Raw genomic sequence first — 26,505 nt, 5'->3', positions numbered from 1 at the left:
ATGATACATATGGATCCCTTCTCTCTTCCAATCAGTATTAATCAATTTGATATTTTATACTTAGATAAGATCTTATAGCAGGTCTCAAATTTTGATGTAAATATTAATTTACAAGTAAATGTTAATTCACTATTTTTTTAACAAGTTATGAAGATATTGTGGACAATCACAAAAATGCTGACAGTTATCTCTGTCCCTTTTCCCTTAAATTGCATGTCCAAACAAACCCTGCAAGGTGTGATGCCTTGATTCTTTGGAAAGTCCCCCAAACTCTTTTGGTATTTCCAGACCACTTTCTCTTATCCAACAAGAGCAGATATATGACCCCTGAGTAGAGATGCCTCATGCTTCATCCAAACTGCGATGACAATCCCTCCCCCATTATTGCAGGATGGCCCTCAAGAGAAGGAGATTCTATATTTTACATTTTTTTTTTTTTTTCATAGCTGGATGTCTACTCCATAAGGTCCTGGGGAGCAAGGACGTCTCAGATCATGCAGAAGATCTGGGCCCGCTTTATTAGAAGGGACTATGGACCTTTAATAAAGTGCCATTGGGTTTTTTATTGCAGGATGGACGATTTTGAACCCCCCAGGCCATTTTATCCCTCTCAGCTCTGGGCATTTTTTCCGGCTGTCCCCCGTACCTGGAACATCCTCCCTTCTCTGTCATTGTACTGACCTCCACGGTTTTTTCAAACTAAGAATCTCTTCTATAGAAGTTTTCCCCTAGCTTCCTCTGGCTGTTAATCAATCATTTCTATCCTGGATAGAGCCATTCTATCACCCTCCTCCTCCTCCTTTTTTTCTGCTTGCCTCCCCTTTAGGCTGTAAGCTCCTGGGGGCAGGGACTTGTGCTTTGTCTTTGTATTCCCAAGGCTTAGAGCGGTGCTTGGAAAACTAAGCCCTTAATAAATGCTTATTGAGTGACAGCTATTTAAATGTGCACAAATTGTCTTCTCCTATAGGATGTAAGCTCTTTGAGGACAGAAACTGTTTCCTTTACCTTACATGTGCAGCACTTCGCAGGATACATGAGTAGACTCTCATTAAAACGCACGTAAACTTAACCGAGAGGTTAAATGACTAGCACAGAAGTAGTTCAGGACTCCATTTCCCAGAATCCTTCAGGCCGCAATCTTCCCCTTAAGACGAGCCTCCATTTCCCTGAAGCCACTTGGAGGGCCACGTGACGTGCGCACGAGCTTCACGCCCGTTGTTTGTGCTTGCTTGCCCCGCCCTCCTCCCGAAGCATTCTGGGAGTCGTAGTTTCGGCCTGCTCGCGGGCAGGCGCCGATTCAGCTGCGTGAACATTTTCGGCTCGTCTTTTATTTATTTTTTTGCGCCGCTCCTGGGCCGGTAGGTGGTGAGTGGGTGAGTGTGCGCTCGCGCGTGGGGGCGTAAGCGTTTCTCGGTGTGCGTATGTTTGTGTTCTTGCGCCCCTTCCCCTCCTGTCGCTGCCGCCGCCGCCCTCGGCCCCCGCAGCTGCAGGCCCCGCGAGGCCTCGAACCCCGCACTGGCCGCGCCGCAATTAGCCGCCTCTCTAGGGTGGGCTGCAGGGCTGGCCTCGGGTCCGAGCCCTCGGCGGACTGTGGCGCGCGGTGTGGCCGGCCCAGCAGGCCCGTAGGTACTAGGGAGTCATAGCAGAGTCTGGAGGAGGGGAGTGACCCGCGCCGGCGGGAGGGGGGGCCCACGACCTAGGTCCCCCCACTTCTCCGCTTCTTTCTTCAGGCGCCTGCAGAGAGCCTGGCTTCAGATCCTATTTCCCGCCTCCAGGTGACCTTTGGCGAGCACTCAGCCTTCCCGAGCCTCAGTTTCCTCTTCTGCAAAGTGGGAACAATAGCGGCGTCGCCCCCCGGGTCGTTCGGGGACTCCCCGGGGGCCCAACCTGGTCCCTTGTCATTTGCTAGTCGCCTCCCTGACGGTCTCCCGGCCCCTTCTCGGGCCCGGGGCTCGCGGGGGCGGCTGGTTGAACGCGCCCTCCCCCTCCCCTCGGCAGTCCCCCGGGGCCGCCCTAGGGGCGGGATGGCTGGGGGTGGTTGCCCTGGAGGGGGTGGGTGCGAGGCCGAGTCCACTTGGGAGCGCGTCCAGCGGCTTTTTGTTGTTTGTTTGCAGCGCGAGCTGGGCTGCGTCCTGCCGGGGCTCTGGTTGCGGTTTACTAATCGTCTCTTTGTATTTGACCATGAACTTAACAAACGTCACCAAACCGCAGCTACACACAAAGTAGACAAAGAACGGATCGCGTCTGAAGCGCTCGGTGCTTACTGCGAGGTACTCGGCTTGTCCCGACTCCGAGCTGGTGGGAACAATGTTGCCCGGCTCGGAGGGGCCCTTCCCGTCCTTCCTGCTCCTCTCCTTGCAGAGCGGGGGGAGGGGGGAGCTTCGTGCCCGGGGCAGGCGGCCCGGCCTTGAACCTGAGGCTGCCCCGGCTGGGGCCCGGGCTTCTTTTCTCTCACCAGCATCAGCTGTAGATGTGTGCATTTAACCCAGCCTGAGGCTGCAGCCTCCCTCCCCTGCCAGGGCCGGCCTTACAAAGAGAAGGGAAGGCAAGGGAGCTCTCTGAGGAGAACTGCATGCAAAGGACTCTGGGCTCGCAAGCTGTAGACAGAAGGAAGTGGGGATGATCAGCGCCCGCATTAAGTGGGCTCTGCAAAGCTTCTTGTGAAGGATGGGATTTAGCCAGGATCTGATGGAAGAAGCCAGGGAAGCCTGGAGGTGCAGAGGAGGTGAGACTGGGATTTGGCTAGTTTGGAGTCTGGAGATGGAGTCGGCTTCCTCAAGGAATAGCAGGCAGGCCCCGTCCTAGATCTCAGAGGGATGGATGGGAGTAACAAGACTTGGAAAGGAGGGAGCAGCTGGGATTTAAAGGGCTTTGAAGACCAACAGCATTTCGTATTTGTTTCTGGAGGTGATAGTCACTGGAGTTTATTGAACCAGGGAGTAGCATAATGGCCCTGAGCTTCAGGAAAATCTCTTTGGTGGCTGAGTGGAGGATGGATTGGAGAGGGAAGGGATTTAAATCAGGGAGGATTCCCTCTTCTCCCCCAGGTGTGAGGTCATGAGAGCCTGCACTAGGGTGGAGACCAGGAGGCTGATGAAGCTCTTGAAGTTTAAAAAAATAAACAAAACAAAACCAAAAAACCCCAAACCAGAGATTATCCAGGTTCTTGTTCTCCTTGCATCCATCCCCACATGCATCACCAGCTTCTGTTCTAATCCTGGACTAAAGGGAGGAATTCACTGGCATTTCTCTTGGGTTTTATTTAAATTTGTCTTTGATCTGCTGCCCTTTTTCATCTTTGCTGGGCTATTGCATGAGGGAGCTGCTCCAGCCAGAATATGCACATATGTCCACATGCTTATATTTAGAAACTTTCTGTATGCACACACACACACACATCTCTCTCAAGACATATCTTGAGAATATCTATTTATAAATATATATTACATATAAAAATAATATATATGAAAATAATATAACACACACATATATAAATAACTATATAGCATTACATGGGTGTGTGTGTGCAGTATGCATGTATACATCCATATGTGCACATAAAACTACATCTAGCCTCTCATATATGTAAATTTACATTATAGTGAGTATTCAGAATCTAATGTCTTTAATGCTTCATAATGATATAGATGCAGCTTTGGCTCTGCCTGCATTTTTGGGAGCTGCCTCCCCAGCAGGAGAGGATTTTTGCAGTGGATTGGGTGACAGATTGTAATCAAGTGTTCAAAGACCTGTCTGGCTGATTTGGGGGATGGCCACAGAGGCTTGGCAGTTCTATTTTCCCTGGGTCTAGGCTTGAGCCCAGTTGTTTTAATCTTCTGGCCTGTATTCTTTTTCCCATATTAGGCCAAGTAGAATGTTAGTTCCCTGAGAGCAGCTGCAGGCTCATTTTGGCTCTCCCCAGCCACAAAACAGGGAACTAATAACAGGAGGAACTGAATTAAATCAAAGTGCAAAGCTCCATGCAAATATAATTCATTGACATTTATGTTTTTCATCATAGAATATTTTTCAGGTGACTGTTATATTTCTCTCTTGTCCATTGATTTTCCCATACTGTCCCATGAGTATGGAGAGCATACATTTTATTTTCTGGGCATTCGGTGCTTCAGGAGGAGGGGACATTTGTATTTATGGGCTGACATAAATAAATATAAATGCATGTGTGCATACATGCCAGTCACTATAAATACATATATGTACGTGTGTTTGTGTACATATCTATATATGCCTTTGTAATGTTTACATGTTTATATGTGTATATATCTAAATATAGATGTCTATTTGTCTTCTTATTTACTTATCTGTTTTTCTGTCTTCCTATCTACTCATCTCTCTCCTCTCTCTCTCTCTCTTTTTATATATCTATATCTATATCTATATCTATATCTATATATATATATATATATACATAAAACTGTCTGTTAGTCTGTTTCATGCTGGAATTTCAGATCTGGAAGAGATCCATTCAGATATAGGCAGAGTATGCATTTATTATTGGGTACTTGGTACTCTTTTCTTTGTTTTTTTTCCCCCCACTTTAAATCAAAACTTTATTTTTTATTATTTTAAAAAAAAATAATAGCTTTTTATTTTTATATATGCAAAGATAGTTTTCAGCATTCACCCTTGCAAAACCTTTTGTTCCAAATTTTCCTCCCTCCCTTCTCCCCCTGGACTATAAGTAAGCCTATATAGGTTAAACATATGCAATTCTTCTATACATATTAATACATTTATCATGCTGCACAAGAAAAATCAGCTCAAAAAGGAAAAACAAATGAGAAAGGAAAAAAAGGCAAGCAAAACCAAAAAAAGGTGAAAATATTATATTGTGATCCACATTTAGTTCTCACAGTTCTCTCTCTGGGTACAGATGGCTTCCCTCTATCACAAGACCATTGGAACTGGCCTGAATCACCTCATTGTTGAAAAGAGCCATGTTCATCAGAACTGATCATTGTATAATCTTCTTGTGGCTGTGTACAATGTTCTCTTAGTTCTACTCATTTCATGTAGCATCAATTCATGTCAGTCTCTCCAGGCCTTTCTGAAATTATCCTGATGAATGTTTCTTACAGAACAATAATATTCCATAACATTCATATACCATAACTTATTCAGGCATTCCCCAACTGATGGGTATCCACTCAATTTCTTGTTCCTTGCCACTACAAAAAAAGGGCTGCCACAACATTTTTTTGCTCACAAAGGTCCTTTTCCCTTTTCATGGTCTTTTTGGGATACAGGCCCAGTAGAAACACTGGTAGATCAGAAGGTATAACAGTGCTCTTTTTTTCTAACCCAACTGGGATGTTAAGATTCATGTTTCTAAGTGCCTGAAGTCACCCAGGAACAACTGGATATTGTAGATGTAAGTCTTGCTTTGAAATGCCTGTTAGCTTTAATGGCCTTTAGGCTTTTTTCCATGACTGAAGTCTTGTGCCCTTTTCAATGACAATGACTTGTCTGCTGAATTCTTAGAAGTTTGTGATCTGAAGGCCTGTGGGATATAGTACCCACCACCCCAAAAGTCACAGCTTCCTAAAGAATCAGAGCAAGGGGGTATTTAGAATCCCCTGTAGACACCTTTTCCCCCTTAAGGCAATTGGGATTAAGTGACTTGCCCAGGGTCACACAACTAGGAAGTGTTAAGAGTCTAAGATCAGATTTGAACTCAGGTCCTCTGAATTCAGGGCTAATGCTCTATCCAGTGCACCAAATAGCTGCTCCCAGACAGTCATATCTTATCTGTGCAAAGATGATGGTCCTTGTGATAGAGCCACTGGGCCCAAAGCTAAGAAGACCCAGTTTGCAATCCTGCTTTGGATACTCTGGCTGGTGCCTCTGAGACTGTACGATGTAGATCAAACTCTGATGCTCCTTAGAAGAGGAAGTCCCCACCCAGAATTCTCTACTCCAGTGAAATCACAGAGCCACTGCTGGCCTCTTTATGAAACATCCATCTGGATAAGCCTTTACTCTGTGGGTCTGGTTCTGGACCAGGGACTGCTGCAGCACCTGCTGCCCCAGGTGGTTCTAGTGCAGATTTATCACTTGGGTGAATGGTGGATCAGTGAAACTTGTTGTGTCCCTGTTTGTAGGCCTGGGGATTAGACCCCCCAGCTTGGGTGGGCAACTGAAGGTGCTGACTTCTTCTTCTTTCTTCTGTCCCAGCAGTCTTCTGTCGAGCCTACAAGGCCCCATTGTGGGGCCCCGGAGCCCCAGCCCTGTCGGATGGTGACAACGTAGGGGGAGTTCCGTGCAGGGCTGGAATCCATCCAGGTTGGAACATCCTTGTCCTGAGAGCCTTCTCTTCAGAACTTCAGCACAGACCCTGATGAGAAGGAGCTAGTGGCTGGCATATATAGAAATCTGCTGTTTCTTTGTGGAGAGCGCAATCTTAGAGGAAGGTCATCACAGTCAGGAAAGATCAAGAAGGGAGTGACCATGAAGGGAGTGGACCCGACACCAGAGGAGAGAGGTGAGGGGCTGGCCAGTGTGGGAAGAGCTGAGCAGGAAGAGGCCCCCTGAGCTAGGAATCTGGCTCTGAGCATCCTGGGTGGGATGCTTGTCTCTGAACCACTTCAGCTAGAGCTTACCATTCCATTATGTTTTGTTTGTAGTCCACTAAGACCATGAAATCTTTTCTTCATGAACTGTTTTTTCCCCTCAATTTGTGCCATTTTTTTTTTTACCCCAAACATGGCACTTCCCATTTGTCTTTAATTCTGTCCACTTAGCTTTGTCTTCATGGTCTGTGTTATTAGTGTTTTTGGATGTTGAATCTCTGATCCAGAGTATTAAAAATAATTTATCTCTTTGCAACTTCCTGCCATGGCTCCTGCTTTAAAGAAACCCAGCAACACTTGAAAATGGCTCGTTCCTTTTTCCAGACTAAGTATACATAGTCCCTGGAACTTTTCCCCTTCTGATTTGACTCTTCTCTGTGAAAATGAAAGGATCTCGGAAGCTATGTGGTCCAGGCTGTGCCTGAGCCAGTCACCTGGCTCTTTCTTCTGGACATTTTCTGTCTGCTCAGCATTTTCTCCAAACATTGATGTCAAGAATTGGACTCTAATTGCAGATATATTTTGATGAGAGCACAGTGCTGGAGAACTGTCCCCTGAAAGTGGTTGGTCTGTTCTTTTCCTCCAGCAGCCTAAGGTTGAATGAGCTTTTTGCTGCTATAGCCCTTGTCTATGTTGGACAAACTTGTGGTCCATGAAAATAAGCAGACCTTTGGCACTGGACCAAGAATGAAATTCTCCATTTATCCCCATTCATTTTCATCCTCAACATTGTGTCCCTGTTTGTCCTCCTAATTCTTTGGGCACTGGGTTGATGTGGTAGGATAGCGATGTCCTATGCCGTCTGCCTCTGATGCCCCGTGCCCTCCTTGGCCCCTGGACTGGGAGCGAAGGGAGAAGGTCAGGGTCTTGGGCACTATTGCCTGGGGCTATGCTTTTGGGATGTTGGGTTAGTGTGTGTTGGGCTGGAGAGCCTTGACTTCTGGACTCATCCCCAGAATCTGGGCAAGAAATCATCTGGTGAGTGAAGCAGGTGCAAGATGGCATTGATTGGCATTCTGCCTCATTCTTTTCTCCTCTAGTTCTGGCTTCTCAGGACTCTGGCCTTGAAGCAGGAATCGATGGGGAAGAGACGATGGCTTCGGAGTTCCTAAAAGCCAAGTCCCAGGTGAGTTGGGTTTTTTCCTCTGTTGAAATCCTGTCTCACTCCTGCAATAAACATAGTGCTTTCCCGGCCCCTTCTTTTCTTCACCAGGTCCCCTCTGTGGGGCTGGTCCCCTTATCACCACCAGCACTCCTTTTACTCTTTGCACTCAGATAGAGCTGTGCAATTGGCAAAGTGCTGCTTTGTACAGGTTATGTATCTCCTCTGACCCTCACAACAATCCTAGGAGGTAGGTGCTATTATTACCCCATTTTACAGAGGTGAAGTGACCCACCAAACAGCTTGGGCGTACAACTAGCGGGGTGTCTCAGAAGGATTTGAACCTGACTCCAAGTCTGGCACTCCATGCGCTGTACAACTCACCACCTTTGGCCTTCCTTATGTCTGAGCCCCTTTGTTCTGCCCTTCTGAAGACGAGGGTCTGTTAGGAACCAGACGGCCCGGCCCTGCGTAGGATATCTGAGAAACCGAAGAGCAGAAATGTGTAGTCGGTTCATTTGATCCTGATTGCTCTTTCCATCATACATACAGTGGCCCGGCTCAGAAATAAATATCCCCCGTTCATCTCATGAATCACCCCTCTCTTTCTCCTTCTTTTCAAATATCTATTTGTTTTGTCATTTTATTGTAATATGAAATACTGGAATGGGGGGTTGAGAAATGTCTGGTCAGGTCAGGCTTTGATTTAAGCACTAACAGACCAAGCCTGCCCTCAAGGAGCTCACATCCAATGGTGTTATGGGATTGGTAGTTCAGAGGGACAAATATTCTTCCCCCACCCCCGGCCCTGAGAGAGAAAAAGTCTGTGATTTTGGGGTTGTGAAGAGGAGATCCTGAAAAAGTGGTCCAAAGGTCTGTGGGGGAGTGGAGTGAGAATCCGGGGCTGAGCCTGCTTAGGAGGAATGCCATCCTCAGCATCCTTGGCCCTGCTGGTTGGTCTCATGCTCCTTAGCCCCATTGGAAACCAGCCTAGTGAGTGTACCCCAGGAGGGGCAGCGAGGGAGGTGATGAGTGGATAAGGACAGAAGCTTCAGACTGAGGAAAAGCTCCAAAAGGGTCTCTGTTTCCCCAACATGTCCTGATAACAGCTGTTATATTCCCTGCTACAATTTCTTCTCTCTTTCAAAACAAAACAAAACAAAAAAATCTAAACTGTTTCCTTTGTTTGACTTTGTTTCATTGCAAATTCAGGTTGATTCCCAAAGGTTGATCACTCCACCTCTTATGCTTAGTGCTTGTGGAACAGAAGGGTGTGGAGTAAGCCTGAGACCAACAGGAAATACATAGAATTTAAATAGGCTGTGTCCCAAACCTCTGCTCAGTGTTTGGATTTCTCCTAACTGGGGCTGTGAGCTACTAAGATTTTATTAATGCCTTTATCCAATCTAAATTATTTAAGCTATCAGAGAAGGGAGGCTCTATTGACCCAAGTCATTAGATTGTTTCTGGGCTATGATCGGGCTAATTGGCTGATTCAATCTAGCTTCCCAGGAGATGGGAGAAGCAGGGAGAGGACAATGACCAGTAGAAGGTCAGGCCCTCAGCTGGAGGTGATAGTTATGACTTGGGAGAAATCCTCTCCAGCTATTTCCAGAAGGGAGGAAGGAGCAGAAGAGGGACCAGTCCGCTCTTTGTCCTTTACAGCTGTACCTGAAAGGTACAGGCCTGATCATAAGCTTGGGCTCTCACCAAGCTTTCATTTTTCCTTTGCTTTCCTTCTCCTTATTTTACGAAATTTGCTGCTTGCCATCTTCTGTAGGGCTTTTTACAAGAAGCAAATTCCAAGCTGCTGTTGCCCTTGTCTGCCTTTAGCAAAGAGATTGGGTGCTTTTTTTAGGTTCTTTTGATTTCCTGGTAGAGGTACAGAATTTATGTTGGTTATTTTCTTTAGGATGTGGGGACTGTATGTTGGTGCCTGTTCTTTGATCAGTTTTTTTGGTGTAAATAATTTCTTACATGAGTTTCAAGTTGTTTTAAGGCTCTATATTTCCTATATTTAGTCTCTTAATTACATACTGATTTCATTTTGCTCTAAAGTTGCTAATCTCACTGTAAACAGATGGCTGATTCTAAATGAGTCCAAAATCGATAGTCATTTTCTGCCTATAAATAATGAGCTTTGTTTTTCATGATTTGTGATATTCCAGAACTTAGTGTAATATACTTGGCACGTAATAGACACTTAATAGATGCTTATTGTTGATTTTTCTTGCCCTCACCCTCCCAAGGCAATTGGGGTTAAGTGACTTGCCTAGGATCACACAGTTAGTAAGTGTTAAGTATCTGAGATTTGAACTCAGGTCCTCCTGACTCCAGGACCAGTGCTCTATCCACTTCACCATCAGGTGCCTTTTAATAAATGCTTATTGACCAATTGGTAATTAGTGGGCACTATACATAGTATACATAGGCTCCTTGAAAAAAAGTATTCTCAGTATATTTTAGATCAGGGCTTCTTAAAGTTTTTTCCCTTGTTTCCCCTTTTTGTCTGAAACATTTTCAGCAATCCTGGGTATATAGGTATGTAAAATTGATACACAAATCAAACATTTATTGATAATAAATTATATTCATGACCTCCATATTCAGTTATGTGATCCTCTATGTTTGGCTCACAGTTTAAGAAGCTTTGGTTTAGATGAATATATATATAATATATATGTGTGTGTGTGTGTGTGTGTGTGTGTGTGTATATATATATATATATGTATATTTAACATATACATATATATATATATATTTTAAAGCATTTATTAGGTTCATGCTATGTGAACACTGGCACTATGCTAAGGACTTGGGTCAGAAATATAAAGGGAGATAGTCTGTTCCCTCAAGAAGCTTACTTTTTGTTGAAAAAAACAAAACAAAACATCATATTCTGTATTGTAGATACAACCTTACAGAAACAACTTTTTATTGCTGTTAGGTTGATCTAAATCTAAATGTTGTTCGGCTTAGGAGTTTTGTCCAAACTGATTGAGTCTCTTCCTACACTTAGACATCTCTCCAGCACAAGTCATTTTGGAATCATATTCAAAGCATTTCTTAACCATGAGTGAAAATTCTATGTAAGATAAAAAAGACATCATCATGGGACTCAGTCCAACTGTCATTTAACATGTTTCTTCAATAAATAGAATCACTTAACATTTGTCACTTTCTTAGAGAATCTTAAAACCAACTAACCCTTTTTTCATTCCTTTCCTCTATATTTTTCACCATCCTTTCCATGTTCACTTTTGTATTGAGATGAGTGGATATTACAGTGTATGCTAATTTAATTAGGAGATTGTTTTATTATTCATAGTCTTTCTCTGCCTTCTAATTCTCCAACAATCTGGTTGGACACAGATATAGACTGTCCCATTCATATTCTCTCTCTCTCACACACAATCTCTCTCTCTCTCTCTCTCTCTCTCTCTCTCACACTCTCTCTCAGTCTTGTTTCCTCACATCAACAAGCACAAACATTTCAATATACAAATAACAAAAAAGATTTTATTTGAGAAGATTAACTAATGGTAGGAAGTATATTTCCAAGTTTAATTTTCTCTATTGTTATCTATGTTTCTCAACAATAGTAAGCAATGATTCCGTCCCTTTTTAGTCACTTTGATGAATTTTACAATATGGTAATATTTTATTTTTATGTAATTGATTATATACAAAACCCCAAATGTTTACAAAACTATATAAATAATTTGTGTAATTGTAATTGAACTATGTGAGTTTCACTATTTAAAATGTCGATGATAACTTATTGTCATTGCTGTATATTTATGCTTATTCTTTGGCTTTTATGTGATGGTAATCAGTGTTTGCTTTCTTCATTCTTCATTCCTATATAGTATCTTTCCAAATTCCATGTTATTCTTTATCATTTTAATTTATACTCTACAACAGTGTTATAAAAAACATCACAACATTACAAATTATTCAGCTATTCCTCAATTATTGGATGGTCCTGCTAATACTGTTTCTTTTTTTTTTTCTCTATTAACAAATGCTTGAATGCAAAACTTCTTCATTCCCCAACCCCATAATATTCTCTGTATTGAAAAAAATTGCATAGTGCTCCTTAAAGAAATAACAAATTAAATAATTAGGAGAGTCATTGCTCAGGACTGGGCTTTAGTTATGATAAATATGACATTTGTATAACAATGTGATAAAATTTTATTGACAGTTCTCTCTAAAGCTCCTCAGAGAGCCAGGGCTAGACCTAGTCACGCCAGATTCATTTGGAGGAGTGAAAATTTTACAACTTTGAGGGAAATCATAAAAGATATAGGAATATAGGTTTTAGCATGTCCGTTGCTTAAATTATACCTTAAAGCAATAGCTATATGTATTTAGTTCAATTCTGAGTTCCCTCTTCAAAACTGTTGTTCTATATAAGCAAGTAATTTTGATAACTTTAAAAATTTTAAGTGTACCTTAGTTATTCTTTAATAGAAATTTCACTTAAAATCACTTAAATTTTTTAAAAACAGATTTTTTTCTCAATCTTTGTTTTCCATGTATACAACTACAAATCATTTTTGTGCTGATAGCTAATATTTTGCTATGCCAATCTTAATTTTTTATTGAGAAAATTGAATTTTTCCAGGTTAATTTTCATGCTGTGAATCCATTGCCACCATATTTTCGTGTTAAAATGGAAGCTAGTATAGAATTGGAATAATTACAGTATCTCCACTTCAGAAAAGATTTAGGTATTAAAAATGAGAAATGAGTAAAAAAAACTAATAAAAATAATATATAATATAAAAAATAATAAAATAAAAGGGTTGTCCCCTTTTCCACAGAAGGATTGCAGACTTATTCCCCCAGAGAAGAGGGGAAAGGGCTCAGAAACTACTTGAGCCATTACAAACTAATTTTAATTTCCTTGCTATGCAGAGAAACAGGGCTATCTTCAGATAAAAATAGGATGAGCCAGTCATGAGCAAGAGATGACTGTTGTATAGACTGAATGTGTAATTAGTACACATGAATAATGAAGACCTGAAGAATTATGGAGAACTGTAAGCAGGGATCACAGATGAATCATTCAAGAATTAGTTAGTAATTAGTGTAGGTACTTAATAAATGTTTGTTTATTGATGAGAAGAAGTGGGTTTCTGAATTGCACTGTTGGAGGAAGTATCCAAGGATACTATTGTGCCATCTGACTATGATATTTTGACCTCTTCATTTCCTGTATTAATCCTCTTCTATTTTGATTAGTAATGTTTCCAATACTGCATTACAAGTCCAATAACTACAGGGGAGTAATAAGACTGATAAGGGATTTATGCTTAAAAATTTGGGCCACCAAGTTTGAGATGCCCATTTCAGTCCATCCCTTATTTATTGCTATGTATCTCACAAAGTAGAACACTGGGATGACTCATCTTTCTGACTTTAAATCTGGCCTCAGACACTGTTTACTTGTGTGAACTTGGATAAGTCATTTAGTTGTTTGCCTCAGTTTCCTCATCCAGAAAATAAGCTGTCAAATCACCACAGTGTCTCTGCCAAGAAAACCCCAAAAAGGATCACGAAGAGTCAGACACAACTGAAAAATGATTGAGCAAACATTATGGACAAGGCAGTGTACTTCAAAGAGAGGCAGCAAGATATCAATTTATGCAAAAGGATAGTTGAGGTATACTATAAAAAAGCTCAGCAGGCACTTACAGTTAGGCGAGACATAGGAGTGAACCCCTCCTTGGCTAACCACTAGCTTTGTGAGCCCTAGCAAACAGTGATCTGAAAGTATTGGTCGAAATATGGCTCTGTCAAAGGAACATTTTATTCAGATATATAGGGAAGGATGGGGCAGGTAGTAGCTATCTCTACATATAGAGAAGAACTCCATGGGGACAGGGTGACACAGAAATTGATCTCAGTGGAGACATAAACAAGTAAATTATGATAGACTGCCTGATCAGAAAGGAGCAAGGGAAGGATCACTAGCTTGAATTGGAGGTGTGATAGGAGGGTGGCTGCTTCCTCTGACTCTTCTGCTAGAGCTCTCTCTGCCAGAAACAGCACACAAGAATTTAATGATTTACTTCAGTTAACATTTCATTCTTTTAAATCAGAGGAATCAACATAAGGAAATCCTGTTCTCAGTCTCCCCAATAAAGAAGAGCTTGTGGTGTTGGAAATGATAGAATCACTTCATCCTTTCCCCATTATTCCAGTCAATAATGCAAAATTCCTATCAAAAACATCAATGAGTGTTGCTAGATATTGCTCTCTGCATGCCTGAAAACAAAAGAAGAGACTTAATTAGGAGGGTGCTAATATATATGTATATATTAGTGAATGGAGGGAGAAGGAAAGAAAAAGGGAGGGAAGGAGGAAGACAGAGACAGAGAAGGGAAAGGAAAGAGAGGAGGAAGAGAGAAACAGAGGGAGAAGGGAAAGAGAGAGAGAGAGAGAGAGAGAGAGAGAGAGAGAGAGAGAGAGAGAGAGAGAGAGAGAAAGGGAAGAAGGAAGAAAGAAAAAAGAAAAAGAGAAGGGGAAGAGGGGGAAAACAGAAGGGAGGAGAGAGCCTGTTCAGATGTTGCAGCTGGCAATGGAGAGTGATTGATGGCATATGCCTAATTAGAAAGTATTGGTTTTGAAGGGCAGTAAGCTTGCTTCCCTTGGGGCTCAGTATGGAAAACAATTTTATGTGTCTGACCTTGAGAAATAAAATTAATTATTTACAATATACAAAATCCAGTATGAAGTGTGAACCCTGTAAAAGGATTGTCCAGCAGTTTTGATGTGGAGTACTCCACCCCCGTAGAGTGCTTTGAGAACCACTCCCTCCTTGCTTGCCAGCCCCATGCCTCCCCCGGCTCCTTGGGAGGGAGAGTCTCCGGCTGAGTTTGCATGGTTTTGGATGTTTCAGAAATTACTGACATTCCAAGATGTGGCCGTGGACTTCACCCGGGAGGAATGGGGGCTGCTGGAGCCGGCGCAGAAGGACCTGTTCCGGGACGTGATGCTGGAGAGCTATGAGAACTTTGTGTCCCTGGGTAAGGACAGCCATTGTCACCGTTCCTGGGGGTGTCAAGGGCTGTGCTCCTGTGGGGTGTGCACATTCTCGGGGAGAATTCCCGAGCCCTCTGATAAGAGGTAGTCCTTGTACTGCCTCATCACCTATGGGAACTCTGCCTCATCTTGGAAACCAAGAGCCTGGCAGTGCTGCTGCCAGCGACCATAGCTTCTCCACGGTCTGTGTGTCCAGGTTAGAGACTCTGTAGTCAATCTCAGGCTACTTGAAGACAGGAAGCCCATCTGTCCTCTTAGCAGAGAGTGTATTAAAGAGAATGTGTTTTCTTTGAACCTAAATCGAACCCTTTCCCCACTCAGTAGGATCCGAAGCAGAGCAAGTAGTCTTGTGAGGTCCTTCCTCTTACTCCATCTATTTAGTCCTTAAAATGAAAGAGGCCAAAGTTGGCTCTTGAGATGGTTTTTCCTCCTCAGCACTTTTCAATCATTTCCCCGTGAGCAGGGCTGCCAGATTCCAAAGAAGATGTGATCTCCCAGTTGGAGAAGACAGAAGAACCGGAGACTCCTGAAGGAGAGGTCGTCCCAGGAAACACTTACACAGGTGAGTGGGTGATGGTTGGCCAGGCAAACAGGCGCGCACACCATGGCCCAGCTACTCAGCCCTCTGCCTCCGACCCCTAGAGAATGGTGCCCATTGCTCCCATTTCCTATGGTGCCCTCTTTAGCTTGAAGAGTTCCTGGTCCCTGCCCTCGTTCTCTCCAATCTAAGAAAAGGAGGTGGTCTTCCTTTTGTTGCAGGGATCCTTCCCTTCTCTCTGTCTTGGACCCTGTCCTTTCTTGAACTTTCTTAGGATGATTTTTCTCTTTTCTTGTAGTCTACTTTTTACATAGACATACATTTGTTCAAAAAACAAGCCTTGATTGTCCTCTATGCTTATTTTGTCTGCCTTGAAGTTCATCTCCATCCTCGTCAAAACGTACGAATACAGATGGTTCTCACTTCATCAGTTTAGGAAATTCTGTTCCAATCTCAGTTTCAGCAGTTGTGGAGGTTGGAAATTATAAAATTGGTCTGGTCTCCATTCTCTCAGTCAGAAATGCACATTTTTTAACCAGAAATTAATGAGTGTTGGTGAATTTTGCTATGTATCTCTGCAGGAAAGCAAAGGGAGAAGAGAGGTCTTGACTTGAGGATTTATTGTAATAAGTTGCTGGTAAATGACAGGATTTGACCTTGAACTCTCTCAGAGGCCAGTACCTTGTGTCTGTATGGTGCTAGTGCTGTTGTTCCTTCTACCTAGCTTTGAGGGTTTGTTCCTGAATCTTAATCATCTTTCCCTATTTGTAGCATCTCATAGTTCTTAGTAACTAGTGCTGATAAGTTTTTGGAACATTGAAGAGAGTTTTCCTTTGGGTACTGATCTCACTTGATATCTTTTGTTGTCCCTTCCAGTGCTGAGGTTTGGGGATGACAGAGACAGGCTTATTTAACCTGCATCAAAGAGGAGTTTATAGATGGCTGTCTCCAGGGAGGTCTGTTGTATGGGAGCAGGGCTTGGTCTCTTAAGGAAGCTCTGGGAAGACTCATCTGTCTGCAGGTAGAAAGGTGAAGCTACCTTTGAGAAATGGTCCTTCTTCCTCAATGGAGGCCTTGGAAGGGAAGCAGGATGGGCGCTTGTCGGCAGTGTCTTGGAGCACCTGGAGTGCCATGGAGTCTTGGTAATGACCAAGGTGTATCCTGACAGCTGGCTCTGTGAAAGTAAACGAGGCTAACCCTCATGGGTCCTTGTCAGGTCTCTCTTAGCGGGTGTTCTTACTCAGCCTGGGGGTTTGGCAAGAAGATCCTCAGACTGTCTCTGACTCAGACTTGGTGACAGTCTCATTTCCCTCCTTGGCACTCTCCTATAATAATTCTGCCTCCTCGTGAAACTTTGACCTTTGTGTTTTTTATTTGTCCTCCAAACCATTTCCCACCAAGTGTGAGTCTCTCTTCAAAGCTCTGTCTTCATTCTTTCTCTAATCTCTCTTCCGGAAGAAAACCCAGGATTAAGACTTCAGTTGTCCCTTCTTTTTTCACTCTACTTTCTTTTCCTTGGTGACTTCATTCCTTCTTGATGTTGATCAATGTCTATGCAGATAACTGCCAAATCCACAGATCCTTTCTTAAAATCCTTCTTTAACTTTGGTCTCTCCCCCCACCCCCTCCTTTCCCCTCTGTCTACCTGTTTTTCTCTTCAGGTAGCACCTATTTGAAACTTGAGTAGAAATCCTTCCAAATAGCAAAACTCTTAGGGGCTTCTTTCTTGTTTCAAACTCTTTATCTGTATTCATGTTGTCTCTTCAGGTAGAATGAAAAGTCTATGAACTTAGAAATTATTTCCTTTCTTCTTATTGTCTCCTGAGTGCCTTGAGAAAGCTGGACACTTAATATGTGTTCATTACATAAAATCAAGAGATAAAGAAGTCATTTATCCTGATGCAGGTACCTTGAGGCCCCTTTTGGGTTTGAATAGGTAAACTGTGGGGGAAGAGAGAAGAGTTGTCTCACTGGAATGAGAAGTGGGTTAGAGAGGCCTTTCGGTGCCTTCTTGAGTAGGAGTGAGGGAGATGTTAGGTTTTCAGTAGAGAAATGTGATGATGAAATCAATATTTTAGAAAGATTAATCAGTTTTGTAGCAGGTTAATTGGAAAGAGAAATAACAGGCCTTATTTGTTCATTGTGAAAACCTGGTTTGGGGACAATTCCAGCTTTCCTCAGATCCTTTTTTATTTTGTGATATTTCCCCATTTCTCATCTTACATCTACACTATAGGGATCTTATCTGTCTACCAGGCACACTCAGGGAGTTGTGCTCATGCTCAGTTCTTTCTGTCATAGCCTGAGATTTTAATTACATTTTTGATGATTTTCACAGTTACCCCAACTTTGCTCCTCAATTAGAAAAATGGCACCCTTCCCTCCCACTGGCAGCAAGAGAGCTTATTCTCTTCCCGGCCTATAAAGATAGAGTATACTGGAACGTTCTTGAAGAAATGCAGTAGCTAGTTGGTGGTCCTTCATCTGCAGTATTTCCCTTCAGGTATTTAAGTACAGTTGCTATGTTTTGTAGTTTCTTCGTCTTGTTATCTATAATTATCCCCAGCTCCTTTAGCCGATCCTTAAATAGCAGGATCTTGAGCTGCTTCAGCACCCTGGCCCCTTGCTTTCTTGTCAGTGTTCTCCACCTTCCTTGGTTTTCTTTCTAGAATGTCTCCAGCATTAAACGTAGCATCCTAGTCCCTTCTGGTATAGGGGATATCCTCACAAAGCCCTGATCTTCCTTGTGTTGCAAGCCACATCTCCACCCACAGCGTGAAATTTGGATTGCTGTTGGGTGCTTTTGCAGTGTGCTGAACCTCCCGTCTCTTTTTCCAGTGAGCTCCTTTTTGCACTTGAAAATTTATCTTTTAAGATTATACATTCTAGCAAGAATTCTTCTTTTGATCCTATCATGTAATATGTTGAGTCTCTCTTAGCTTTGTGTCACCTGAAGCTATGCTAGGTATCTGTCTCTTCATGTAAGCCATTATTAAATAGAACAGAGCTTCTGATCTATCCTGAGGGCACTCCATACGAGCAGTACTCTCTATACTTTTAAAATTGTATACTAACTACTCTGTTAGGTAAACAAAAAATTCTTGAACATGTTCCCTCAAATATAAGTATGGTTACTTACATGTAAGTTATGTGCATGTACTACTAAACTAGTATGTCCTGTGCATCCTAAAGCATACATGAAGAAAAATATATAAAGGAATAAAAATAAAAAAATATCATTTTAAGGCAATTTTATTAATAATGTTTTTAGGAATACGAGCATTGTGATTGAATATGACTCATTTGTTTTGAAAATCTTATTTTTAAGCACTTTGTGATAAAGCTATTTGATTTGGTTCTAAGTTCAGCAGTCATAGCAGAAAAAGATGCTTCATCAGTGATAGAAAAGGAATTCTATTTCAAGTAATTATAAAATGTATAGAATATTTGGAAATCACAGATGTGTAGAATATCTGGAAGTTAACAAACACTCCTTAAAGGAATAAAGGACAACTTAAGTGGCCAGAATAGTCCAGTGGTAATGACTGGGTTGTGCCAAAATAATAAAAATTAAAATATTACCAAAACTAATTTGTAGACTTAGGGCTATACCAATTAGACTATCATAAAATAATGCTTTACATAACAAATTTTATTTAGAGGAAAAATTCTAGAATTTTAAGGGAAATAATGAAAGAAGGTAAGAATAAAGAGAGAGTAGAACCTTTTGGACTTCATTTTATAAAATAGATAATTTAGTACTGGTTAAAAAAAATTGGGGGAGGGGGAAGTCAATGGAAAAGATCAGTTAAGGAAGAATCAGAAATAATGGAACTAAATCCAGTGTTCAAGAGACTCTCCTAAAGTAAATTACCTGGTAATAAACTGTAGTTGATGAGAGCTGCTGGGAAGACTGGAAAGCAGTCTGGTAGAAATTAGATCGAGAGGAATAACTTATACACTATTCCAAAATCAATTCAAAATGTATCTATGACCTGAATATTAAAGATCATAACAAAAATAAATGTAGAAGAAAAGATACATTTCTTCCCATGGGGGGTGGGGGGATAAATTCTTAATCAAACAAAGGTATATCATATAAAGGAATACTCTAATTTTTGAGTATATATTTTTGATACTACAACTTTGCTAAATGTATTGTTTCAATCAACTTTAAAAATTAATATTCTAGGGCTTTTAAAGTAAGTTACATTGTCTTTGAAAAGTGATCATTTTGTTTCCTGAGGCAGCCAGATGTGCTCAGTGAATAGAGTGATGGACCTGGATTCAGAGAGATCTGAGTTTATGGTTGACTTCAGACTTTTATTAACTTTGTGACTCTGGGCAAGTCACTTAACTGCTGCCTGATTGTTTCCTCAACTGTAAAATTGGAGTAATAATCGCATCTTCCTCTCAGGGTTGTTGTGAAGATCAAATAAGATAAATATTCAAAAAGTACTTAGCACAGTCCTTGGCATGTAGTAGGTGCTTAATAAATCCTTTCCCCTCCTTCTTTTATTCCTTCCCTTTCTTTTCTGTCTCTCTTCTTTCCCTCCTTCCTTCTTTCTCTCTCTGTTCCCTTTGTTTCTCTTTTCTAGGCAAGGACTATGTTCAATAGTAATGGTGATAATGGATGTCTTTGCTTAGCAAAACAAGGGATAGAGATAATTACAGAAGATAAAATAGATAATTTTAATTATTTGAAAATAAAATCTATTGAAGGAACAAGATAATGCAATAAAGATTTTTCCCAGTCAAGTGGTTGATTAGGAAAAATTTTGAATCACGTATCTTTGATAAAGAGCTGATATTCAAGATAATGTACACTACTAATATAAAAAAGAGTTATTTCCCAGTGGATAAGTGGTCAAAGGATATAGACAAATATTTCTCAAAACAATTGCAGAATATTGATAGCTATATGAAAGAATACTCTAAATCATTAATAATTTGAGAAATGCAAATAATAGAACTTAGATTCCATCCCTTACTCAGGAAGTTGACCAAGATAGTCAATGTTTGAAAAGTTGTGGAAAGTCAGGCACAGAGATGCATTGTTGATAGAGCTGTGAAACTTCCTTCCTTTAGGAAAGCAATTTAGAATTTTGCAGAAAAGGTGACAGATTTCACTTTAGACCCAGAGATTCCACTGCTAAGTATTTACTCTAAAATTTCATCAACCAAAAGAAAGGGTCCCTTTCCACCAAAATATTTATGGTAGCAGAGGACTGGTAGCTGCCTATTGATTGGGGAATGAATAAACAAATGATGGTGCATGAATATGATTTTGTGCTTTCTGATAAGCATAATGAATATAGAGAAACATGGGAATTGCTAACATAAACTGATGCAAAAATGAAGTCAGCAGAGCCAGAAAAATGAGATACAATAACCATAACAGTATATATGGAGAGAGCAAGCGCCTATTGCCTATTGAAATAGAACGTTGCAAGAATCATAAAGACCAGTCTTGACCCTCAAAGAAGATAAATGAGAAGACACTTCCATAGCTGTGGATCACCACACATAAAATAAAATTATTTCAATTTATTGATTTGTTTTGCTGAATTTTTTCTGAATTTCCTTTTTTAAATAAAGATCTTTATTATGACCTTCTGGAAGGGTGGAAGGAGGATAATACAGAAATAAGTGTAGGAAATATAAAGCAGAAAGATACATAGGTACAAATATAAAAGTGCTTCATTGATTGTACTTCATCATGATGCTTACATTGATTGTACTTCATCATGATGCTTACTTTTTTAGTCCTATTCACCAATTATTCAAAGTTTTTTTAAACTTAATTTATTGGTCAAATATGGCTTATACATTTTTATCTTTTGAGAATTATTCAAAGTCACACATCATTTTTTTAAACATTGGATTTAGAAGTTCCTAATTGAAACAACATTTTTACATATATAGATACAAAATTTTCATCAGCCTTATAAGTATGAAAAAAGTAAGAAAGAAAAAGTCCTCCTACATTAAGACATCAGAAAACTTTAATATTGTATACAATATCCCACACTCACAGTCCCCCATTTTTGCAAAAGAGCTGGGGAAGTGTCTTCTTGAATCCCTAATTTGGGCCATACTTGGTCATTATAATTTCATGCCATTGAATTATGCTTATTTGGTTGTTATTCTTTCCATTTGCATTGTTATAATTATGAATATTGTTTTTATAGTTCTGCTTACTTCAATTTGTATCAGTTCATGAGTCTCCCGATGCTTCCTTCTAGTCTTTATTTTTTTATAGCACAGTAGTACTCTATTATATTCATCAGTCAGTAAGCATTTGTTACATGCTGACTGTGCTACAGATGCTGGGCTAAGCTGGAAGGATTAAAAGAAGAGGCAGGAATGGTCCCTTTCCTAGAGAGACTTAACGATGGAGACAACATGTAATTAGTGTGCAAAATTTTATACAGAGTGGTTATAAGGTAAACTCAGGGAAAGAGCTTCTACAGGATTTTGTACTGGAGCTGAGTTATGAAGGAAACCAGGGAAATTAAGGTGGAGATAAAGGGGGGAGAGCTGCCAGTAGGTCAATGTGACTGGTTTGTAAAGTGGGTGGAGGAGTATCAAGTATTAGATCAGGAAGAGGGGGAAAGACCAGGTCAACAAAAGCTGTAAGTGTACAATATGTGGTTTTTACTTTGTTTCTGGTGATAATATGAACCCATCGAAGCTCATGGGGCAGGAGAGTGATGTGATAAGACTTATATTTTATAATTAGCAACTTCATAGATGAGTAGAAGATGTGTTGCGGTAAGAAGGGACCTGAGGGAGGTAGAGCAGTTGGAAAACTACTGAAACAATCCAGGTGAGAGGGGATGAGAATAGTATGTGAGTGGACAGATGTGGCTCTGTCTGAGAGAAATAATGAGATTGGCCATGGATTGATCATGTGGATCAGTGAGAGGAAATTGAGGAAGATAGTGGTATCCTTAATAGGGAAGTTAAGAAGAAAAAAGGTGTTTGGTGTATATGTGTAATTTTTTGGAAGAGAGAGGAGAGTTTAGTTTCCAAAGTGTTGAAGTTGAGATTTCTACAGAAGTGATATCAAACACAGAGAAATGGGATCACTAATCCTTGTGCATAGATCCTTGTGGACTGTGTATTGACTTAGTTTTAAGATAGAATGTTAGCTTTATTTTATTTGGTTGTTATTTTATAAAGTATTTTTCACTTATATTTTAATTTAGTTCAGGCTTGAGTCCTTTGTCCTTTATGTATCCACTTTGAATTGCCTGAGTGACAGATGGTGATGTTTACTGCTCAATAGAGAAATTAAGGCTGGATTTATAAGTTTGGGTGCACAGAGATAGTCCCCTGTTAGCTGATGAGATTTCCAAGTGAGATAATCTAGAGGGGGAAAAATTGCCCCTTGACATGTATGAGTGATACATGTAATCAATAATATATCTTCCTTGAAAAACTAGCATAATATAATTATAATAATGGTACTTTAATATACATACAATTATAATAGTACAGTCAGTACAATATAATTATAATATGACATAATGTAATGTAATAATACAGAGATGAGAGTACAATCAGTTCTCTTAAAGGTTGACATAAGTGTTCCCCAAAAGTACTACATTGTGTAATATCATGCAATGAAAACCACAGGACTTAAGGAGGGTTAGAGATACAACATTCAAAAATGTCATCAATAATACATAAAAAAAGAGGAACTTAATAAAAAATGGTAGCCAAGTTTTATACATGTTAAATGATTAAGAAATACATAAATAATACAATAAATAGTGGTTGTCCTCAGCCTGATGCTATGTGAGCTGAAGGGCAGAATCTTCATGGGCTTAGGATTTTGGCTGTAGTGGAAGCCGTACAGAGGAGAAGCTGATCCCAGCTCTTGTTGCATTAGAAGATCTGATAAATCTTGCACTTTGAAAAAGACCTGACATTTGCTTGTGAAAGTAGGTTGGAGTTACTGAGAAGTGGTGCGGTTTTCTTTGGATGGGGCAGTTTCAAGTGAAATGAGGAGGTGGATAGCCAGATTGCAAAGGGTTTGGAAAGGAAGTGGAGGCAAATTAGATAACTTTTCTAAAGGAGGTTAGTCAAAGGGAAGGATAAGTAGAGGACTCTGATTAGTGGGAATGGTAGGATTAAATGAGGGATTTATAAGGATGGAGAAGATGTGAGTGAATTTGTTAGAATTAGGGAGAGAATTGATATATAGCTCAGCATTGAAAGTAAGAGAACAGCTAGGATAGGGTATGTAACACCTCATCATTTGACAAAAGTGAGTCAGTACAGTAATGTCAATAAGTATATTAAAATCATGGAATAGAATTTGGGAGGGATTGGAAGAAGCATTTGTGGGCAAAAGAGCATCATCGCCTACCTCTTCATACATGCCCAGAATAAAAATTGTTAATCCACCACAATGTGTTTATCTATTCCCAAATTGATTTACACCTATTCTGTTTTCTTTTTTTTTTTTTCTCCTACCACAAAAAGTAGTATAAAAGTGCTGCTGTAAATATTCTGGTATGTATAGGGCCTGAATTTTGTCACTAATTTCTTGGAGGAAATACTTAGGAGAGGAATATCTGGGTCAGAATGTATGGACATTCTAATCATTTCTTTTGCATAATACACAGATTCATCAAACATTCCATTAGTGTGCCAGTTTTTCCATAATTCTTTGCATATTGACTTTTAATCTTTTGTCATCTTTATCAGTTTTCTGAGTGAAAACTTAGGAGTAAAAACATTTTTTCCCTTTATCTTATTAATGATTTGGAGTATTTCTTCATATGATTGTTTACAATATACACTTATTTTTAAGAAAAGCTTGTTCATGTATTTAAATAATTTATCCACTGGGGCTTGGCTTTTGGTCTTATGTATTTCTTTTAGTTATCTATATGTCTTGGAAATCAGTCCCTTGTTGGACATATTTGACACAATAGATGATTTCTCTTTTTATCCTCATTGTGTTAATTTTATTCCTTTCATAGCTTATTGATTTCATATAGTCAGAATAATCTATTTCATCTTTTGTAATTGTCTATATTTAAGACAATTACAAATTAAGAATTCTCCTTTATCATTAATTGTGAAAGTTTTGTGATATGCTTATCTTAAATTTTTTTTTTTATGCGATGATCTTTAATCAGATCATGTATTTATTTTGAATTGATTATGGAATGTTATGTCAGCTGTTGTTCTACACTTGATTTCTGCCAAACTACTTTCTAGTTTTCAAAGTGAGTTACAATTGTTAGGTAATTTGTGTTTTTAGATTTACTGAACACTTAGTTATTTGTGTGTCATCCTTATGTAGTCTTTAACATTGATATTCTTTTCTATTTTTTAACCAGTATCAGTGGCTTTTTTTATTGCTTCTTTATAAATCAGGCTTAGGTCAAGAAGTGCCGTTTCTTCTTCATTTCCACTTTCCTTATTTTTCTTAAAATTCTAGTTCTTTTATTCCTACAAATGAATTTTGTAATTTTGTTTAGATTTGTAAAGTATACCATTGACATTTTGGGATAACACTGAATTTGTAAATATGATAGTATTTTCAAATTTGTTATTAATGTTGACTTTCTCCTTTTCAGAGATATATTCAATTCATTAATCTTCCTTGTTATTCCATATTTTACACAATCTTGATAGTTTATAAGTTTTTGGAGTGACTGTCAGATTTAATTTTTAACATTTGCTTCATAATGTGACTCGAAGAGCTTATTCAAGGAATATAGATGTCACATTATTAATTTTCTTATTGGTCACTTATCTTCACATTATTAATATTATCTTTTAGTAATAATATCTTTGCAGGAATATTTTGAAGATATTTGTTTTGTGAGTTTAGTAAAAACCTTAATCATTTAATCTGTAAATTAATTTCAACTGAGCATACATAGACTGCAGTACACTGAATTATATTGATCTCAAACAAATGAATGAAAGTATTCTTCCCAAGATGTCCTGTATGTAACATATACCATTTGAAGTTGATGCTGTGTGAGGACACTACTATCAGTGTGCATATTGAATATTTGTAAAGCTTAGTATAAAGAGAAATTTTAATATTTCCCTTCCCAGAGGTGGGATGGTGATAAAAGATAAAAGAACTTGCTGCTGACCCAAGAAAGTGTGAGTTCAAATTATGCTTCTGACACATTAGCTCTGGAATGCTAATTAAGTTACTTAACCTCCCAGGAGCCTTGGAAGCTTTCTGATACTAGAAGTTACAGAGAAAGGCTTGTGTATTGATTGACAAATTTGTATAGGTGTGGGAGTTGAGAGAGTAATACCAGTGAAATCACGATTCAGCTCCATACTCAGTAGATTGTCACGAACAGCATTTGGGGTGAGGACACCTGATTTTGGACATCATTGCACTAGATAATTGTTTCTTAAACTGGCAGGAAGATCAGTAGGTTTTAGTCATTCAGTGACTTCTATATCTACCTACCATGGTCTTGTCCATCTTGGCCATAGAGATAACATGAATGATTTCTTCTGATACTTTGGAAAAAAGTCCAGGCAAGTCATCAGTAGTGTTTACCTTAACTCTTTTTATTTTGGTCCAAACATAATTTCATACATGTAAATTGCTTCCCAGAAGGAAAATTATATGTTCTAACAGTTACCAATCTGTACTGCTAGAACATATAATTTTAGAAAGTTATTTAGGGCACTGAAGTTAAATGCCATTCTGATTTTGAGGCATCTGTTCTATCTACTATGACTCTCATTGGTCTAATACAGTTAGGAAAGAAATTAAGTTAATATTCTAGGATGTTTTTTTTTATTAAAGCTTTTTATTTTCAAAGCATATGCATGAATAATTTTCATCACTCTCCCTCGCAAAGCCTTGTGTTCCAGATTTTTTCCCTCCATTCCCCCCCACCCCTTCCCCTAGATGGCAAGTAATCCAATATGTGTTAAAACATGTGCAATACTTATGCATATATTTCCACAAATATGTTGCACAAGAAAAATCTGATCAAAAAGGGAAAAAATGATATGTAAATGCTTCTTTACTCTAAGTATCCCTTGCTTCAAGTAGAACACAGGTGGTCACGCCCCCTCCCTCCCCTTGACTTCTCAGGAAGGGTGAGATGCCCCAAGGGGAGATTGGGAACCAAACCAGAGATATTGTCAGCAGATTCCCTCTGGTCTTAAGTCCTTATACTTTACTCAGTTCCCCCACTATCTGTGGCTCTCTATAA

The 26,505-nt window shown here is 39.8% G+C and overlaps 1 protein-coding gene across 8 annotated transcripts in view; it reads left to right on the top strand.

The window, feature by feature from the left end:
* The first annotated feature begins 1,241 nt into the window (after positions 1-1,241).
* The window catches only part of LOC141554155 (uncharacterized), a 37,472-nt gene continuing 12,208 nt past the window's right edge, over positions 1,242-26,505 (top strand). Inside the window, exons 1-5 of one of the 8 annotated variants that reach the window (XM_074285755.1) lie at positions 1,242-1,358; positions 6,196-6,502; positions 7,631-7,716; positions 14,603-14,729; positions 15,209-15,307. In XM_074285755.1, coding sequence (XP_074141856.1) covers positions 6,469-6,502; positions 7,631-7,716; positions 14,603-14,729; positions 15,209-15,307 — 346 coding nt within the window. In that variant the 5' untranslated portion in view covers positions 1,242-1,358; positions 6,196-6,468. Of the gene's footprint in view, positions 1,374-1,703; positions 1,776-2,140; positions 2,271-6,195; positions 6,503-7,630; positions 7,717-14,602; positions 14,730-15,208; positions 15,308-26,505 lie in introns of those variants that run through there. The other 7 variants (XM_074285753.1, XM_074285759.1, XM_074285754.1 and 4 more) reach the window with 7 other exon arrangements.

The sequence above is a fragment of the Sminthopsis crassicaudata genome, chromosome 2 (assembly GCF_048593235.1).
Source record: "Sminthopsis crassicaudata isolate SCR6 chromosome 2, ASM4859323v1, whole genome shotgun sequence".
In the NCBI taxonomy this organism is placed as follows: domain Eukaryota; kingdom Metazoa; phylum Chordata; class Mammalia; order Dasyuromorphia; family Dasyuridae; genus Sminthopsis; species Sminthopsis crassicaudata.
This window is presented reverse-complemented; position numbering and strand designations above follow the sequence as displayed.